The sequence below is a fragment of the Takifugu flavidus genome, chromosome 17 (genome assembly GCF_003711565.1).
Source record: "Takifugu flavidus isolate HTHZ2018 chromosome 17, ASM371156v2, whole genome shotgun sequence".
Classification (NCBI taxonomy): Eukaryota; Metazoa; Chordata; class Actinopteri; order Tetraodontiformes; family Tetraodontidae; genus Takifugu; species Takifugu flavidus.
This window is the reverse complement of record NC_079536.1, coordinates 9,692,003-9,713,428: the sequence shown is the minus strand read 5'-3', so window position 1 is coordinate 9,713,428 and position 21,426 is coordinate 9,692,003. Positions and strand designations below refer to the sequence as shown.

The window sequence follows — 21,426 nt, the reverse complement described above, 5'->3', positions numbered from 1 at the left end:
CTGGGTTTTGTTGTGGTAAGAACTGGACGAGCCCAGAGACAAGACCAGCATGATGTTGGGCAAGAGACCAAAATAGGCCTCAGGAAAGGAGGGGAGGACAGGGGCCTTCTCCTTGTACAGAGAAACTGACCACTGTGACCTCTTTGTATGCATAGGCCTACAGAGTGATTAATGAAAATAAGAAATATATCCTATATAAAAACTAAAACATGAAATACTATTACAGCACTAAGTAATGTACAGAAGTGCAAGGATGAAAACTAAACAACCTCTCACACTGACATTTTTACTTTCTTGTTCAGTGTACTAGACTCCATCAGGGCATTTTTGCTGTTTGATGTTACATAATATTTATGATAAACTAAGGACATATTCTGCAGCAGCCAACCCATATCTAGTATACCTCAGATTAACTCAAAAGTAGGAAATTGTGGTTGTCTGGCTAGTCACAGACTGAGAACGCACATCTTTGGATCATTTAATAAATTGTGGAGTACCAGCCAAAAAAAGAGAAGTGGACTGAAAAGAATTGTCTGCAGATCCCTGAGAGCTGAAACAAACTGAACAGCTAAGCGAAAGTGAGTGAAAGCATCAATGTTTCCATCCAAAACTGAGACCAACCATAATGATGCAGTCAGAAGTGACTACACATGAGCTATTTGGCAAAATGTTGTGCAGTTGTATGACTTTGCCAGATTAACATATAGGAGATTTAAAGCTCTCCAGTACATATCAACAGTAGACAACCAGGTTATACCAAATGTATTTGGCCCATGGGACAGTCGGAGAGACCACTGCAACTTACACAAATGATTAGCAATGTATAAATGGCTTAAATTAAGGAAAATACAGTGTATTAGTTTTAAAACAACAAATTACTTTCTCTCTGAGTGTGCATTTGTGGGTGATGTATAAATGTCCTTAAAAGAAATGAAACTATTTTGCTACATTGTACTTTTGAATTAAATTGTACTTTTTTACCTGGCTCATAGCCGGTTCCTGTGGCCAAAGCAGGCATGACTCCTGTCAGCTGTTCCCTGGTGTCCCTCAGGCTGGGGAAAATGGTAAGAGGGAGTCAGAGCTCTACTGAAGAACCAGCTCAATCTACGGACAGGCTTTATGTCATTGAACCCTGCAAGAAAACCAGGTTTTAGCACTTATCAACACTAGGTTTCATACTATCTATATTGGTTTGAGCCATGGGATCGTTGTCCACCTAATAACGCTGCTCACGAGGAAAAAACACAGCTCTTTGACATTTTCTTCTGCAGTGAATCTACCTTCAGTGGGCAGAGCAGCATGAAATAAGCGACACAAGTGTGTAATGGGAATACCGAAATGATACAAATACTCTTCGTGGGAACAAATCTCCAAGACCACCATGTCCCTGAAACCACCATAAATGCAATGTTTTTAAGACTAGATGAAATGTCTTGTTTTTAAGACCTGGCTTAGTCTGTTAAGGACTGGGCTGAGAATCGGAGGGTTCTTGGTTCAAGACCCGATGCGGATAAAACATAACACTCAAGGTTTCTTCCTGTTAAAGGGGAGTTTTTCCTTGCCACTGTTGCTTGTTGGGGGTCAGGCCCTGGGATTCTGTAAAGCGCCTAGAAACAATTTTGATTGTAACAGACGCTATATAAATAAAGATTGATTGATTGATTGATTGATTGATTGATTGATTGATTGATGGAAGAGGCTGAAGACAGAGGAAGGGAAGGTGCAGAAGGAGGTATATAAAGAATGGAGTAAAATAAACTTGATTTAATAGTTATGCTTTTTGGAAGCACCAGTCAAACTCCTCAGCTGTCCCATGTTAGTTACATGACAGTCATTAATACAATTGCAGCATATCCAAGTGTATCCAAGGAAAAAATTATTTATCTATATTAATTACATTATGAAATGTTAAAAAAGAAAATCCTTCCAATGCAAGTATAGTATTTACCCTTTTTGTTCCTCCTGTGCTTCAACACTCCTCTAGCAAAATTTCACTACACTGATTACTACTAAACACAAAGAGCATGATGTTGGCAGGGCTGGGTTGTGACTGTTTTCAGGTGTGTGCTGTACAAATTTTCAGAGATGGTAAATTGATCATTAAAACAACAGAATCATTTTAAGTCAGGACTCATCACAAAGCAGCACAAAGAGATGAACCAACAAACACAATGCATATGGAAATTTACTGGTAAAAACGTTGGCACACTATAGTCTGTGTTTTGTATAGTCTATTATGTTTTGCAGAAGACTACAATGAAAGTGTGGTCTGGTCTGTTGAGATGTGCTTTTACAACAGTATAGTAAATTACAGATACACACAATTCTACTTTTCTATGTCTGTTTAGGGTACAAATGTCAAAGTCAAAGATACTTTTTTGTAAAATCCAGTTCAATAAAAGTATTCATTGTGGAAAGAACAATGAGGGCTGGTTCAAAACATAATGAACGCGTGAATGAAAAAGAGACAAAAAACAGCCAGGTAGGACAAAAGTTACATCTACACTTACCACGACACACCACTCAAACAGATCAACATGCAATGCAATTGCGACAGTTCTACAGCATTGTGACCGAATGACACTTGCCTTCTAGGTGTATCGCCTCGCCTCACCTGACCAGACTAGAAACTCCAGTTTCATTTCCTGCTTAAAATGTCACAAAGCCCCGCCTGCTTCTAATGTCACGCTACAACTCATATGTAAACAAACTTCTTTAAAATGTATGAACATCAAAGAGACTTTGCAGTTCTTCTTAGTCTGTTTTTTATTGTGAAAGTGAACCGTTTTAAGCTTGTTGTTCTGCTTTTCCCCCATTGCTTCCAAGAATACTTATATATGCAGAATTGAATTTAAAGCCAATATACAAAGGTATGAGAAGTATTCTTATTTAATTATTTTATTTTTTCTTGCCCTTGAAAACAGATCCCTTGGTGTGTAAATGTTGTGGATGCCTTTTGAAATGTAGTGACAGCACATGGCCACTAGATAGAGAACTCATCTCTTTTTTAATGTCCTCAGGCGCAGCAGAGGAAGACAGGCAAGTTCAGAGGACCAGACATTGGCTGTTTCCGAAACCACACACTCGTTCCCTATTCACTACTCACTACAAGGGCGACATGGATTAAGTGAACTACGTAGTGCACTCAAATTCAAATGAGTATTTGGACAACAGTGTCATTTACGGCGCACGTAAAGTGACGACATGGTGTCACATAATAATTACGAACCGGTCGCCGGGAAAACTGGCCAGGTCCATTTAATTATTTTAACCCATCAAAAATACATTCAGCAGACATTTTATGAAAATGCAATATTTTACCCTATAATTAACTTTATATAATAAAATAAAATATTAATGTCAATACATTAATAATTACTTATTATTATTATTATTTATTATTATATTATAATTACTTATTACCTAAAATAATTAGTGTCCCTTGTCCCTTGACACTCTAAACGAGTGTGTGGTTTCGGAAACAGCCCGCTGCTCGCTTGTACACTACTTTTCGCAGTTCATTGTGGGATACATTGAGTGCACTCGATAGGGTACAGCGATGCTCACTAACAATTCGGACACTATTTCAAAATAGCATCCACACTATTGAGTGTACTATGTAGGGTATGGGGGTGGTTTCGGAAACAGCCATTGTCTCCATCTTTGTTTTGTTTGCATACTGATTTGTGCATCTTTGTGCGCTATATAACTTGCAGTGCCTGTAAACATGCACTCCTGTGTTCCAATCCAGGACCTCATTGTGCCCTCAATGGTATAATATTACATAAGGGGGAAAAAAGAAAATCACAGTTCCGTTTTAAATACAAATTTCAACAATAAAATTATTCATGTATGTAATATCTAATTACCTTATAAGATCACATGCAGTTAATTGAAAAATGCAATATTCCCCCAAAAAGAATTACAATGCAAAAATGTTTTCATTGGACTTTAATAAAATCTTGAGATTAAATCAGATTTAAAACAGAAGGGGGAGAAAAACAATTAAATAAATTGGAAAAATACTGGCCTAAATCTTTTTCCCCCCCTTTAAATCAGAAATTATTCATTCTACCTCACTTTGATGAATTTCTGAGGCAGGGTAGATGTTTTAGCCTGTTAGCTTGGGCCTGCATAAGTGACAAATGCATAAGGACAATGAATACACGTGAGATGTGCACCGCTACTGCACTCTCAACAACATCCTTGTACTCACACCTCTTTGTTCTCATCCCATTTTTGCTCTCTATTTCCCACAAAGAAACAACAGCTCTTTTTGTTTCTTTCTGACTAGTGAGGCCACAGTCACTATCATTCACCATTCAGATATTCCAGTCTATCTCTCTCTCTCTCACACACACACACACAAACACAAACATACACACACACACACGCACACACACTTTGTATGCAGGCAGGGTCACCAGCTAATCCTGGATATGAACTGTTAACAAAAATAACAGAAGGGATGATACATGAAGAAATGGGTGGATCGATTGGAATCAGCAATATATTGGTGCAAAATACTTACCTTAATCGAATATGTAATTTGTCTGAGTGCTTTACTTACTTCACTTGACCCCTTCAAGGGCTTGTTTGGATGTTCGTTTATATTTTATTTACGAGGAGAGGCTGCACCTGTAATATTTTACGCAATTGCGCCACGCAAGGGTACATGGACAAAGATTAATTAAACAACGGATTTTCAGATGAAAGGGCAGTGAATAGCAAAAGCGCCTCCAATGTGAGGCACAAAGAGGAGAGAGAGATAAAGATACAGAGAGTGAGAGAGGGAAACAGCAGGTAGCTGTAAGCCTCTCTAATCTGGAAGCCCTTCGAAACGTCTGTGTTGCTTAGTAACCTACATCCTGACCAGTTATTACTGGGGTGAATGACTTTACCTAAAGCACTTAGAAAGGGACAACGAGATAGCCGGATGTAAACACTGAATACAGCTGACAAGAAATAAGGATGATTGCAGTGTGCAACAAACACATCTGAGGAAAGAATGAGGTAACAACTGAAGTGGAAGGGAGACCTAAGCTTGATACAGAACTGACAAAGCCAGTTGGAGAAGAATTCAAAAAGTCACTTAAATCCTGGAGGGGATAATGCAATCCAAATCTCCATGCTCATCTGCATCACAGGTCCTGGGACAGTGGGAAGCATGATATTTTCCTTTGGAGTTTAACCTCAACAAACAATCCACAGCTGCCACACCCTACTCATGCAGGCTACAGAAAGAAAAGCAAAAAACAGGACTGGAAAATAATGACCAAATCTTCATGTTCTTCCGCTTGGAAAATAAAACAAGTCATGTCCTTCCTGCACTGACACAAACACAATTCATAGCCAGATAGTTCATCATACTAAGCTTCTTATTACAGGAAACAAACAATTACTATAGTACATGACCCCCACCAGCTGGTCAGTTGGCACCATTCGTACCAGGACTTCAGTTGTCTAAATGGACTCCCCACAGATTACATGCTGGGGACCTACATAATAATAATCTCTGTCCTGCAAAATTTGCTCCACTTATATGTGAACCATATGACAGAAGGGAAAAGGACATAATTGTGCAGCGGATACATGTGGTTTTACGATGGAAAGTAGCTGTTCGGCAAACCATGTTAAATTCCTTAAACACATGGAAAAAATGTATTTTTATATTGCATCCCTCATCCTGTGTACGCAGTCCACTGTTGTCAGTAATGGAGGCCATATGACACAAAAAGCACACCCACAAAGGGCACATTCCTGCCATCTGCCTCTTTCCACCGTTGAGGAACACAAACAGGTGTAAATCACCAAGGGGAGAATCTTTTCCAAGTTTCTCAGTCAAGAGACTGGCAAAGAAATACTGTGATGTCCTCAATCATACTGAACAACACAAACCCCCAAAGACACCCAAGGCCTTCAGAGTCCCTAAGAAAATGAGGCTGCTTTAAAAGAAACATCTTAAAGCAGTAACAGCCAGAGTTCTATTGAATTCCAATGTCATCCCAGGGATTGTTCACACATTAAAAGAAATTGGGGCTGCTCTGTGCTTGGGGAAAAACTTTCCTCAGGATTTTGAAAAAAACCCCAAAAAAACAGTATATTTCCCACAAACTGTCAAGTCACCCATTGCCTGCCCGCCCCCCCCGCCCCCCCAGACCTTCCAGAAAGAACCTTCCTGTATCTGTGGATAGGGTTTTTCATTGTTAGGGAGGATTTTTAGCACAGGCAGAATGTCTTTCGCTGTCATATTCTTTTGGATGTCTTAGATGTTTAGCACTCTTCAAGTCCTCCCCTAGCATCTCTTTTGGGTTGAAGTCTCCCATTAAAGTTGGATTTTGGTTTTCAGAATTCATTCTTTGGTGGAGTTGCAACTGTTCTACAGACATCCTCACGTTTCATAAATTTTAGTACATCTTTCCAGCTTTAAGTAAATCAACAATTCTTGATTGTAGATGCTCTGAAAGCTGTCTCTAGTGAGGCATAAGTGTTCTTGGGAAAGCTAAAATGTCTGAGTGGTTTAGCAGCTCTAATGCATATTTTCAAACTCATTTTGTTAACATTAACTCATAAACCAGCTTACCAACTCATTAACACATACATTTCAACTTGTTCTGTGAGGTTTTTGTGCTCTCAATAAAAACATTATGGATAAGAATTTGTTTCCATTATTTTATTGACATTATGTTGTCATTTTCATGTCATTTTCTTGATTATGATCAAATCACCTTTAATGACAAAATAGTGTGTACAATTCTAGCCACCACTGCATATCAAACAGACAGACCTTTATACAGTGAGTAGGAATTCTATTGATCCCACAACTAAATCTAACACATTATTGTCAGCATTATACTAAAACAAAAGAGCAAAATAATAATAATAATAATAATAATAATAATAATAATAATAATAATAATAATAGCCCATGTTATAAATAACATAAATGATCTTTTCTTTACTACCAGAGTAAGTCAGTCATCACACTTCCCTGCACTTGCCCAATAACCACTCTTTGTAACAAATCATTTGAGATTAAAGAAGCATATATAGAGGGTGACCAAGATCTGACCGTGACCCTAATGATGCAGCAGCCAACAGCTGATACACATAGATACACAACAAGCACAATTGGCTCAATCACACAGCTGAAACAAAGAGCGCGCAGTAAAAAAACAATAGGGTTTGTAACATTTGCGACAGGGTTTGTATCCATCTTATTTTCTTCTCTCGATTGGCACCAGCCTGTAAACTTTCTCTTGGATAAGACTTGGTAATCAGGTACATGACTCCCCGATTACATGAATTCAATCCAATTATAAAAGGAGCTCAGGCTAAAGGCGGCCAGTTCTTTGTGTTGCCCATACGTAGCACTTTCAATTTAAAGGGAATATAAGAAGCCATAAGCATTCCATTAAAGCTTCGGAGTTTGTTGCAGGTGAAAGAGTAACCTGTAATCAGTAAGAGTACCGTATTTTCACAACCACAAGGCGCACCGTATTATAGGGCGCACCTTCAATTAACGGCCTATTTTAGAAATATTTTCATACACAGGGCGCACCGTGTTATAAGGCGCATAGCATAGAAACTGCGTAGTGCCTGTGGTTTCATGACGCATTCACTAGATCGAGCAGCGCTAAAAAGAATGTCAATAAAACAGTCAGATAAGTCAGTCAAACTTTATTAATAGAATACAAACCGGCGTTCTCACAACTCCATTCACTCCCAAAATGAATAAACAGCTGTTTTATTATTTTTCCCGAGTGACGTAGTGTTTTCGCATAAGTTTGTTTATCAGTTTGTTTAATAACAGCGAGTTATAACAGGCAGTGCAACATTTTTATCACAAGTGGATAGTGGAGTTTAATAAATCACGTAGTACCGTTGCGGTAAATCAAACGTTAGTGCAAACACAATATACGGTAACTCGAACTCTCGAAGTAGTGCAAAGCGATAGCAATAGCAATATAACAATAGCAATATAACAACGTTGTTCAAACGGTAATGTCCATATTCACAGTATGACCAGCCTTGTTAAGTTGTAAACACACAAAAGACTTGTTAAATTCTCTTGCCGCTGCTCTATTGCCGTGTTCAACTGCGTGACTGATAGCCTTCAGTTTGAACTCTGCGTCGTAAGCGCGTCTCTTGCAAGGAGCCATTTTGGGGTCTTTACAGACAGGAATGGTTTGGGACTGAATTTACTGCTGTTACCTCGGCCACGCCTACTGACTACGGTAGCCGCGATTAACCAATATTACCGTAATCCATACAAAAGGCGCTCTGGGTTAAAAGGCGCACCGTAGATTTTTTAGAAAATTCTAGGCTTTTAGGTGCGCCTTATAGTCGTGAAAATACGGTAATTACAGTAACATGGTACTCAGGTTCATTTTGGTCAAGTTTCTAATTCTTTGTACCGTATTTTCCGGACTATAAGTCGCACTTTTTTCATAGTTTGTCAGGGGGTGCGACTTGTACTCCGGAGCGACTTAAATAAATACATTATTACAGAATTTCACATGTTCGTCATTTTCAGACAACCACAAGAGGGCGCTCTAGGCGTGTGTACCTGAGGAACAAGTTCCTTTAGCGACACAGAAGAAGAAGCGGTGCTTCATCTATGAAGTTAGACTTGATTGTTTGGTAAACTTGCTCGGATGTTCTTTATGCTATAGTTATCTGAATAACTTAATATGTTACGTTTACAAAGCAGACACGTACTCAGTTCGTTGTGGGTCATGGAGCTGAATTTGTTATGTTAACATACCATAACCCTATTGCTAATCCATGCTAATTGCCTTTCAAGATGAAATGTATGTTCTTGCTCTCGGATTTTATCAAATAAATTTCCCCCCAAAATGCGACTTATAGTCCAGTGGGACTTATATATCTGTTTTTCTTCTTTATTATGCATTTTTTGGCTAGTGCGACTTAAACTCCGGAGCGACATATAGTCCAGAAAATATGGTAATGTGCAGCAGCACTCATTGCTTGTCAGGGCCAAAAGAACATGTAAAAGCAAGAATCTACTTGCAGCATAATGACACAAATATCAATTTTCTTTATTGTTTTTTTGCACTTTTTTCTTATTACACATGTAACCAGCACTTGTTTAGAAACAGAGATAAATATTTAGGATTAGACAACTGTGCCCACAAAACTGGGAGCTATTTCACTTAATAAAAGCTAATATGAGCTGTAAAGACTACTTCTAACTGGGAACTTAACATGGGAAGTTAAAAAGCCACCCAAGGCATGCGGCTTTGATGGAAGATGCTGACCTGGGTATGCTGGCATTTGTTTAAATGGTGGATCACTTACCAGGCTCATAAGCTGCTGAAATCTTCTTTCTGTTGGAATACTCTTTCAATCTCAGCACGATGAGTTATTATTACTCTTCAATTACTCTGCCATGCCTTTCCAAGTCACACTAACTGACTTTTAGATAACTCACAATAATTAAAAAGAAATCAGACAAACTTCCTATTCTCTAAATTTGATGATTTTTAGAACACCATAACAGCCAACGTTTGCCTTTGTAATGCCTGTAGACTCTTTATGAGCAACTCTGTGCCTAGATACTTGTAGCTCCAAACATTAATAATTTATATCCAAATCTACTATGACAGACAACCAAACATCTCTGAAAACAAAGGAATGCTGCATGCTCCATCATTAGCCCTTTTGTGGGTCTATAGTAGTAATTCTGCGCTTCGTGTTATATGCAGAAAAGAACAGAAAAGTTACTCGATAATATTAACAGAGACACTATGATGAAAGAAATAAATCAACAAATGAATAACAAAGGGTTATAACTGGAGGTAAATGGAGCACTTCCTTTTGCTTAATGCTAAAATGTTTTGAGGCAGAGATAAAGAGTGCAGTAAGGCAAATGATTCCCTTGCCATTCTACTGATTTAGTAGGCCTCTTGTTTTATGTAGCTGACAGAGCTGCCAATTAACACATTTCTTCAGCCAATTATACACTAAATGGACACAATAATCTCAAAATTAGGTATGAAGTTGAAGGGCATTGTAAAGTACAATGCTTCATTTGAGAATGACAAAGGGCATGCCAGACTCTAATGTGATTCACCTCATTTAAATATCATCAGGTCTTCAAATGATGCTTCAACAGTGCACTGAAAATGGCCTTTAAGGGACTTCACAACACAGAAGATTAATGTTTGCAATTCCATTCAAACTAGCTTTTAATCACTGCTCCTACTGCTGACCATTCCAGATGACCAAAAACATTTTATTCAACTTTCAATCATTCTCACTTGAATCTCTTAATAACTGAATTTACACCTTGGGGGGTTGGGTCTTTGTCTTGAAAAATGCTGATTAAAAGAATCACACTTGCAGCTTTCGGCACTCCCACATACCTGCCATGATTGTGCCAGTTTGTGGCTGCACAAATAATTATTTTTATTTATACAATCTTCACTGTACCAGAGGAAAATAAGAGAACTTAAGATAAACAACTTAATCAATTTTACCAGCCAACGAGTGTGATGCCAATGACACAACAAAACATTATCAAGGGGTCTTACAAATTTCTTTCCATATATATGAGAAAAATTGATTTAAAATTAAATAGAATTAGCATCACTGCATTTTCAAATTGCAAATTTATTTAATCTGATAAAATGTAATTTTGAAATGTCTCCGATAATCCACTTTCTATAATATTGGTAAATATTGTGACATCCAAAGAATTGAATGCTATTATCATATATAATGAAGTAGGTCAGGTACACCCTTTCACTACATCTTGAGTCTACATCAAGTTCTTCCCTGCACAACTTATTGTAGCAAGCAGTAGTGCAAGCACATTAATATGTTCATATTTTATTATTAAGGGAGTGGGTGAATACAAAAATGTTTATTTATTATTTTTTTCCCCCCAATGATCTCATTATAAAATGCTTTTCTTAATTTTAACTTTGGAAACCCAAAGGACTGCACAGATCAAATGCAAACCACCCGGTTTTCGTCACTAGACTGGAGCTACTTTCACCAACACTACAAAAAGAAAAAGCCACTCACAAAGACTCAAAATAATAGAGAATATTTAGAACTTTAGAAACACATTTCAAATCAGCCTCTTGAGAGCAAGGAGTAAATACCTCTGTAACACACTGACACATTCTGCATTCTTTATACTGTAGATAAGATATTCTGGGAAACACCATCATGGTTGGCTGAGAAGGCCTGCATATTTTGCAGGGGAGTATATGCTTTCATCAGTGAAAATTATATCACACTAACACTGAGAATCTGGAAAATCTACCTTAGTCCGTGTGCACACCCAGACTTTTATTTTGTTGTTGACCTTATTAACAAGCCACACTGCCTTGCTATGATTCACTTGCACGACATGAACTGTTAACATAGCTGAAGACGTTACCACTGAAATTAATCATGAAATCAGCTGACCTGCGCAAACCACAGTGGAAACAAGACAGGTCATGAAAAACCACTCTAAACCAAACCATGCTAACAGTTAAAAAGGCAGTTTATTACTTAATATCAACAGGTCACATTTACAGTTAGCAGCATTTCCATAGAACTTAACATTGTCCCATGAGCAACACACTACAAAACCAGCTTTTGAAATCTGACAGGAAAGGTTAAGATGAAAAGAAATCTTAATGTGAAAGAGCAAGTTGTGTTCCCGTTTGATACGATGCCATCAGAGACTGATAAATGTTGTTTTTTTTAACACCAGTTCTACCCTGTAAAGAAGCACTCTGTTCAGTTATGACCCACTGGTTCACAATAGACCTCTGTGCAGCAGATGCCAAACATTGCAGTCAACACCCTCTGTGACCCTCCATACCCTTGTTTGCTATCTCACAGCATTTCTCTGTGTCAGCCTTTCCCTGACCAAGATAGAAGCTGTTGATGGTTATTCAGATTAGTATGCAGCCACTATAAAGGACAATTTTAAAAGAAAGAATTACTTTGTCTCATCTAGTGTTGCTCAATTCAGAAGTAGAATGGAAAATTAAGTGAAAGAAGAGGAGAAAGGTGTTTTCCAAATAACTGTGTGAATCTTGGTTGTTTTATGCTGATAGTAGCATCTTGCAGCATCTACAGTCCACTTCCAGACTCATACTCATTTATTATGGTAAAATCATCAATAAAACCAGGAGGGACCTATGCATTTCCGGTGCGGTCGTTGATTAAAGAAGAAATACATCTTTTGGGCATTTCTATCAGTTAAAAATACTGTAAACCTGCAGGTCAATGTGGTTAATAAAGATGTTTAAAACAAAAACAGTTGTTTAAAAGTAACTTGAAGAATAAACAGGACACATAAAACACAGGTCATTTATGGTTAAATAACTATAATTACAGTCAGTGAGAGATATGGGAATAAATGAATGCCTGTGTGTCAAATATTTATACATTATGAGGCTTGTTGAGAGGCAAATAGGGGCTGACGACTTGTTAACAGGCCAAAAGAAAAGCCTCAGGGTTGATGGAGGGCATTTAGCCAGATGCAGGTGGCAGGCAAGAGGAAACAGAGAAACTAGTACACACAGCCTCAACTGACTCCACTTGAGACATCCTACACACAAAGGAGGGATTTACCCTGTGAAACCCAATGTTGCTTTAAGTAAAAAGCTCCTAGGAACAGCCAACAAGACCCTCAATCAACACAAGTCCTCTAACTGTTCCCAATACTTTTACCGCAGCCTTGACAGCAGAGAGCGCTGTCATGGACAGCGCGTGGACAGAAAATTGTCTTGTCTCATCTTCTTAACCACTTTATCCCTGGGGTCACGGGGAGGGTACACAATGGGCAAAGGCAGGTCCACCCCTGGATGAGTCGCCAGTTCATCGCAGGGCCCTATATGAGCATTTGTGGGTTTGATACCTTCCTCAAGGGTACCTCAGCAGTACTCTGAAGGTACAGAGTACAGAGAGAAAATATATCTGGGTGAACATGGGTTTAATATTTTAGTGTTTCACAAAATATCACATGAGATAATTGTGGACATGTCATCTGGGGGAACAATTTAACCAAGAATAGACATGATTATATTCTACATATAGCAAAAACAGTTTTTTTGACCACTAAAGTTAATAAAAATTACTCAAATCACAGATTGATCTAAAAATGAGAGTGAATAAATTTATTTTGTATGGAGAGTGAAATTATTGAAAAACACACTTTGCTACTTGAGCCCCGAGATGTCTCATAAGTGACAATAACAGCATCCTGAAGCACAAAGATGTGGATGGAAAAGACACCAAAATGCATTTTACATGAAATAATGCCAAGCATGTATAACCTGTGTAATCTGGAGGCCTTTGCTACCAGAGCTCAGACTACTGTTTATATCTTGTTGGTTTGTCAATGTTTTTATTTTATGTGTTGCACTATTTATTTGCTGTTCAATGTCCAGAGATGTAAATAAAACTGAAGTCAATTTAATTTTCTTTTTAATATATAAGAAAAGAACAGAGCCGGATGTCTTTGGTATTAAAATTAATGAAAAATGCAACAGCCTTATTAAAGAATTATAATTGCAATAACTCCTTCTGCAAAGTGACTTCAGTAACAATGAACTACTCTATTTTGTTATTCGATATAAGCAAAGGCTGACACAGCAACAAGGATGTAGCAGATGGTTTGTGCTTTAAAACATGGCTGTGTTCCCTTTACGCTAGATAAGTGACAGCCCCTTTAGTTTGTGCTACATGATCACATTACAGTTGTGATCATCTTTGGAGATCAAGGAAGGAATACATGTCACAGGATCACAGGTATATGGTGACCAAGCACATCGCACACTCAATAACACAAGCAAAACAAACAAAATGTCATGGTGCTGATGGTGAGAGATTTGATGCTGTCAGTTAAGACAGATGACTTGAAGAAAAATCCACTGCTGTGATTTGCTGGACAGTGGTATGAAAAGTTCCCACTTTCAATGTTGTTTCTCTTCTTTCCAGCTATGTTTAATTATTCACAGGGCTGCCATAAGGGAAGCCAGCAGAGATAGGAGCGATGCGTGGAAAACTGTTATGAATAAAACATTTGACAAATAAGTTTGTCAAGTGAGACCTTTGCCTCCACAGGAAAGGCTAGAGTCTTTACCTAACTCGTGACAAATTGGCTACAAAAGATTCCAACTTGCCAGGCACAGGATAATCTTTGATTGCTTTAATATCTCCAACTGAAATCAAGTCAAAGTCACAGTAAAATGTACTTTAAAGACCTCAGGCAAAACATTGGACATGCTTTGCTAACAAAATTTAGATGACTAAATTAAGTAACTGGTATAGCATACTTGTATTCATATTTCATATGATGCCGAGTTTAGACGTGGCTATTAGTAATGTAGGTTCACCTCAAAATGTCAGCACTTCGAGACCTGAGCTGAAGGCACTCAGCACTTCAAGAAGTGCCCGAGAACTCACTTACAGTCGGCATTCTGATGGGAATGAATGATCCGAGAGCTTACAGGAAATGCATGCATGCATGTAGGATCCAAATGGGTAATCCTGGCTGTCACACAGACTAGAGCACTGCAGACCTCCTGTCCTGTATTAGGATCCATTTATTTAACCCAGGGTAAGATTTTAGACAAATCATTCACTAAAATATATTGAAACAATTACTTGTAAACTGTTTGTATGGCAGACAGGGCAATTTGCTGTGTGTTTGAGCGGGATCCTCACTAATGCTTGGATTAGAGTCTTAAACCACTGTATCTGGCCCAACCTTAAACTCCAAGAAAATAGCCGCGCTGCTGACCAGAGTTTGTGGCAGCAAACCCTTGGCTTTGGGCCCAGTCATGAACACCACTACTGAAAGGGTTTCCAGCCAGTACAAAGTGGCAATGAGGTGACTCTCATTTAGCAGGTTCCTCAGATGAATTCTGGGAGTTGAGGTTTTGCACAGATAGCATTCCCACCATTCCCTCCCTCTAGCTGGTGATTCTCCATGCCAGGGACAAAACCCTGGGAATGTAAACTATGCAAAGTTCCAGCCTGGAGACACCTGCTCAGACAACCAAAACAGAGAAAACCTCCTACACCAAACCATCGTCTGAGCCTCTGCTTCCAACTCTACCCTGATTTCTTCCTTTGGATACACATGACAGAGCTACAAGCAGTCAACACACGGCCTACAGTGAAACACATCTTTAACATCTAACAAACACACTGCTACAGTCAGATGTTCACAGGTTTAGGAGTTAAGGAATGTACAATTGTCTACAAAAAAGGATTATGGCTTTTATCATGATGAGGAAAGACCAAGCAATGCACATTTCGAAACTTTATAAATACCCTTTATAAATACCCATACTCCTCTAATATTTTCTCAAGCATCAGCAGCAGCTATGGCTTCCTCTAAGCAGTTGCCGAGCACTCTGATTGGCCCCTATATTATTACCGATGTAATAAGATATCAAGTTGTTTGTAGGTACCCGTTTCCTCAGTTTGGAATGCAAGTTCTGGAAGACTGAGAAATATATCAGAGAACTCCTTCTAGTATTAGTAGAAAAGCAAGTCAGGACTCGTGATTTGATTGCAGAAGACCTCCAGGAAGACTTGGCAGATTCTGGAGTTGTGGTTGAATGTTCCAACTGTGCAGTGACGCCTGCAAAGAGCAAGTCTTGGTGGAAGAGTTTTTTGAAGAGACAAAATCCTGTGCTGCATCCTCACCAGAAAACTGTTCACATCAACATTCATTTGGACCAAGAGTGCCCTGACCGGTGCTTTTCATTGTACATGCTCATCAATGGGAGGCAACCAGTAAATACCATAAACCCTTTAATAAGCTAACCTCTCCGGTCACAGAAGGTCAACACCTGCATAATTTGCTGTTCTTTTCCCAGTCACAGCTGACACATAACAGAATATAAATATGATTCATTGGACAAACAATAATTACTAATATTCCATGTTATATATTTTATTAATGTCAAATGCAAAACGTATGCAAAGTGGAAAGATGCTCTTTCTGCAGTCAGTCCAAGAAAACCACTCTGAATTTAAAATATTGAAAAGAATGTTATAAATATGCAAAGGTTAAGACATATCAGTAATAATTTGGAGGCATAATTAGCTATCCTAGAGAATCCCATCGCTTTGAAAAGAAAATAATCTGACAACATCTATCCAGGCAAAATCTGAAAGGAGATCTGGGGCATTCCCAGAGAGAGCAACTCTGCTAAAATGGATAAATGTCATCTCTCCAGAGTTTAGTTTTGGGGATATGAGCAGACAGCAGCAGATAGAGACCAGGAGGAATAGAACCATTACTTCTCTGAACAATTAAGGTACTAATGTAAAAATAAAAATAGACCAGAAGAGGTAAAACAAAAAAACAAAAAAATAAACCCAACTATTTCTCGACATGAGGTTAAAATCAAGGGAGTTGTCAATAATAAAAATACCCAGTTATTTATAATTGTGAACAGCTTCTATGTCATCACCTTCAATATTAGTCACAGAAGGGATCATTTCTCGTTTCTAATGAGTTAATTGTGCATCCAAGTCCTGTTTATTACTAAAGAATATAACTTGTGTGGACGAGCATGGTTCTATTATGTAAGTAAAACAGGGGTGGGGAACCTTTTTCATATCAAGGGCCATTTCAATTTTTATAAAGTCCTCCGAGGGCCATACTATTATGAACACATACCTAGGGATGCAAAAAAAAAGACGAAAAAAAAGTCTATAACCACTGTTACCAAGTCTCATGATTGCTGCATTTGAATTTGAATTATTTATTTAGCACACATGCATATAAAATCACCAAAAAAATAGAATAAAATGACAAACAAGTAAAATATGTTTACATGATCATATAAAACAATAAAAAAAAGAGGTGCAGAGTTGAGGCAAGAGACCCATAAGGGCCTGTTCAAGGCCTCTACTTACAAAAACTGCAATACAACAAGATAATCAAGAAAATAAATGAAAAGAAAGAAAGATAAAGACAATAATAATAACAACTAGAAAGCACTCGGAGAGCGCAGACCTCCGCCAAGCGCAACAATTCCTGGCATATTGTGATTTCCACCATAAATATTAGTCCCACATATACTTTGACTACATATTTAGATTCCTTGACCATAAAAACATACCGTTAGCCACTGGAATCATAACAATATGTCTTAGTTTAGTTATTCCCGAAAAAAATTTCACGCTTTGAAACAATTTTACTTTGTACGGTGCGAGCGCCTCAGCAGCGGCTACGAGGCACTCCTTCACGAACTCTCCTTCATCGTGAGGTTTCAGCTTCGTGGCTATTAATTCACTCACCACAAAAATTGCACGCGTAATATTCTCTGTCGGTACATGGTCGTGTGAAAGCTGCTTGTTGAGCCTCCAAACTCCGATGAAGAGTGTTAATTTTATCCAAACGCATCTGTCCTTTCAACTCGTCGAGTTTAGCGTGTTTCGAGCTGTAATGGCGCTCGAGATTTGCCTTTTTCATCACTGCCAGCGCCTCGCCACAAACTAGGCACACTGGCTTGCCTTTTACTTCAACAAAGAAAAAAATCATTTGTCCATTTCTCCTGGAATACACGGCATTCTGCATCCACCTTCCTTTTCTTGACAGTCGCCATGATGCATCAATTTTTCGTCCGTGTCAATCAGTCCAGCCCACTACGTACATCACATGCTGTGTTCACTGACCCTGACATAACCGTCTGTTTTATCTCAGAAAACGGGAAAATATTTCCTCTTGTTACGAAAGAAATTTCAGGATACGAAAGGCAAAAATACGCTACCGTTGCTACTCGCAGCTCGCGGAGTTTAGGGAACGGTCCCACTGTATAAGTGCACATATAAAATATAAAAATCTTATTGCGTTGCGGGCCGGTAGAAATGGTCTCGGGGGCCGTATACGGCCCGGAGGCCGGGGGTTCCCCACCCCTGAAGTAAAAGGATGAATACATGCGTATGCACACCTTCAATTAATACAGAGGCACTTTTTTCTGAACATTTCTTTGATTATCTTTTATTATCTTTGTAATATCTGCCCAGGTGGAATTGTGACAAGTGTAATTTACAGGTTGTATAAAGCCTGCAAACAATCATTTGACTGATCACTTGTTATTTGTTCAGTAAGTTAACAAACCTTTAAATTGTCAATGTTAAACCTGTTTAGTGTATAAAAGTTATTATGACTCAACATCAACCCTGAACCTGCCAAAGCACTCAAAGTTTCTAGTTCAATGTTGATTCAGGACATCACTAAAAATATTAGGCATATCTCAAGCCATCCACAAACACATTAATGAAATTCATAAAAAATGTAGGCTGGATGACATAATTATTGCTTTTATTTAGATTAGTATGGCTGTTTTGTTTGGATGTGCAGGAACTCTGTGTGTGTGATAGAAAAGGGCGGGGGGAGGGCAGAGACGTTTGAGGAAGCTAACTTTCTCGAGGAAATTTGACGTTATATGTTTATAAGTATATTACTGTATACGTTTCAGGCGTGAACTAGTGCAGAGTTTAGTTGTGAATATAATAAAGTGCTAATGTGTTCACCCATTAGTCTTTCCCAGCATTCTAACAAGTAAATGCGTCTGGTCAGATACCAAAGATACGAGCTCAAAGTTCCCAATTAGTGAAAACATTATTCGCACTTAAATCAGCTACATTTATATGTCGCATTTAGCTACACATTATCGTCAACACAAAGTTGCCAGTTTTTTCTGTGCTATGTAAATACCTGCACTAGAGAGCTTTTCTACTTTACTTTTCAAGTTCAATGGCGAAGCATCTGTCTTTATAGACGTACCCTTTTGGCGAAGTAAACTTCTGAGCTGTGGCACAAGATACTGCTACTTACTTTGATTCAGAAGTCGGTGTCGAATAGTTCCTTGTTGGTTGTAGAATAATCCAGTTGTTCATTCACACTTGTGTTTGATTTTCCCTTCATCAGTGCCAGAACGTCTCCTGAAACCTTCCCGTCCTCGGTGCGTGTCCACCGTGCTACCTTTTCAGCTGTTAACGCCTCTGTCGCCCCTCTCTAAACCGGATAAAATGACCTGTCAAGGCGCTGATTTCTTCTCCGTCTTCAGTATCTACTGTTCGTTCACAGACCAGACTAGTTACGAGTTACCTCAACCGGAATGGTTTTCATCTGCTCTCAAGTGCAAATAAAATTGTTTTCACAAATTCTTTATTTAAAAATTACTTAGATGGGCGCCTATGCAATGAAACAAAGCTATTCTCTGCGTTGCTCGGGATTTTCACAATAGCCCTGCCCTATGCGTTCATTGGTTAGTTTCAAGATTAAGGCGTGGCCGCTGGCAACGTGGTTTTAATTGGTTGTTGCTATTGCCACTCATATGATCTCATATGATCACTATCAATATTAAATGTCTATCAGTGAGGAAAGAGAACGAAATAAAGCTGTCTATAAATCTAATCAAAGATTTCCGTGGTCAAGTTAAGGAAAACAATAAAGCGATGTCACTGTGCAAAAATGTGCAAAAGTACGCGAATCTATGGAGCTTGTAAAAACAAAAACAAACAAAGCAACTTAAACACAACATCAGTTTATGGAATGTAGTATTTATTAAGAACGAATGAAGAACGTATTCTGTCAGATACGCTGTGACGCAGTTTTGTGAATATAAGAAGGAAAACTAATCAGTCTGAGAGCAGAAATGTTTTGATATCTATTAAAGAATAATGGCAGCTCGTTCGCTCCATCTGCAGGTCATGCAGAAAACACAAAAAGCAACAAGCTGCGCTAAAGTAAAACATACTATGCATAATGAAAACAATAAACAAATTAGCAGGTGTTCCTGCTTGCAATTTTTAACGGCATGTAATGCTAAAATGATTTAGCTGATTTTGCAATTTGATGAGAAAACGCAAATGTACACTGACTCGCCTTCCCTACTTAAAATGATACGAGCGGGTTTAGAGACTAAAAATCCGAATTTCAAATTCAACGGTTTCAATGCCATCCAACCTGATCTCGTAACAGCAATAAAATACAACTGGTTTTTATATATGTAAATCAGTACCACGTTCTCTGCCCTGCTCCATGATTGCCTTGTTCCCGTAGCCAATTTGACATCGGGTGGTTCCCTGACCCCTGACGCGGACCTTGTTGACCCGGGCGACGTCCGAGCCGGTATATCTATCAGTTATCGTATATCTATCAGTTATCGCGCGCGTGTGTGTGTGTGTGTGTGTGTGTGTCCTTGCTGTAGATCCTAGTGAGGTGAATCAGAGAGTTGATGTCATGCTCGTTCTTGGCATACAGCTTGATGTCATGTAGAGGATGTGGCTGACGGTTGTTCCACTTTGGAACTGGTACCCATAGCCACTCTTGGTGATGATCTGGCTGAGGGGGTTTAGGCCTATGCAGAACAGCAGGGGGGACAGGGCATCTCCTTGATACAGTATATGCCACATCTGGTGCTCACCCACGTAATTGGCTTTGAATTGGCCTCCAGAGTTGTGTTCCACAGCTTCATAGAGTTCTGGATGAACTCTCTTAGTGTCCTGTTGATGTTATACAGCTTTAGGCACTCCAGTATCCATGTGTGCGACATTGAATCATAGGTTTCCTTGTAATCAATCCAGGCAGTCCACAGGTTGGTGTGCCGTGTCCTACAGTCCTGGGCGATTGCCCAGTCGACCAGTAGCTGGTGCTTGGCACCTCTGGTGTTCTTCCCTATGCCTTTCTGTGCTCTGCTCATGTATAGATCTTTGCCGCTATGATGCCTGATAGGAGCTTCCATGTGGTGCTGAGGCAGATTATGAGCCGGTAGTTGGATGGTATTGCGCCCTTATGGGGGTAGCCTTCTCCTCCATGGGGCCATTAGCATCTATAGGATTACCGTTGCCGCTGCATACATCAGCTAAATGGTCTCAGTGATGGTAGTGGTAGGGAAGGTTCACACACACACACACACACACACACACACACACACATGTGTGTGTATGTATGCATGTATGTATGCATGTATGTATATATAAATAGAGAAACAAGAGGTGGAGTTGACTGCAATAACAAAATATAGCCAATAGATGACACAAGGGAATAAGTAAAGGGGATTTCAGACTCGTCGGGGCTTAGATAATGCTAAATTTGAGAGTATACTAATAAAGGTAACCAGATCTGTTATACATAGTAGTGTATCAAAAACTAAACTAAAATTCACCGGCAAAACTTGCTTTAAAGCTTATACATCCTTTCGACTCTTTCCGATGTGTGTGTCCCGGATGTTTCCGTCGAAAAGGGGGTATATGTCGCAATCTGGGTTGCCAAGTCTTGTAAAAGCCGCATTTTCCCCATAAGTGAAATTATTTAACTATCAAAATTTGCTACCCCATTGCGTTTACATAGTATTATTCCAATTCTAAAGCTTATGTTTGTAAATTTATTCTAACCCCATTTACATTTTATTGATTTGA

At 38.8% G+C, this 21,426-nt stretch overlaps 1 protein-coding gene across 19 annotated transcripts in view; it reads right to left on the bottom strand.

Annotated features, from left to right (window-relative positions):
• The window catches only part of mpp7a (MAGUK p55 scaffold protein 7a), a 62,918-nt gene extending 43,666 nt beyond the window's left edge, over nt 1–19,252 (bottom strand). For 16 of the 19 annotated variants that reach the window (XM_057012941.1, XM_057012943.1, XM_057012958.1 and 13 more), the window contains exons 1-2: nt 18,839–19,252; nt 982–1,052 (exon numbers count right to left, since the gene is read on the bottom strand). In XM_057012941.1, coding sequence (XP_056868921.1) covers nt 982–1,052; nt 18,839–18,900 — 133 coding nt within the window. In that variant the 5' untranslated portion in view covers nt 18,901–19,252. Of the gene's footprint in view, nt 1–981; nt 1,133–2,510; nt 2,628–18,838 lie in introns of those variants that run through there. The other 3 variants (XM_057012956.1, XM_057012957.1, XM_057012961.1) reach the window with 3 other exon arrangements.
• Between the last annotated feature and the right edge of the window lie 2,174 nt (nt 19,253–21,426).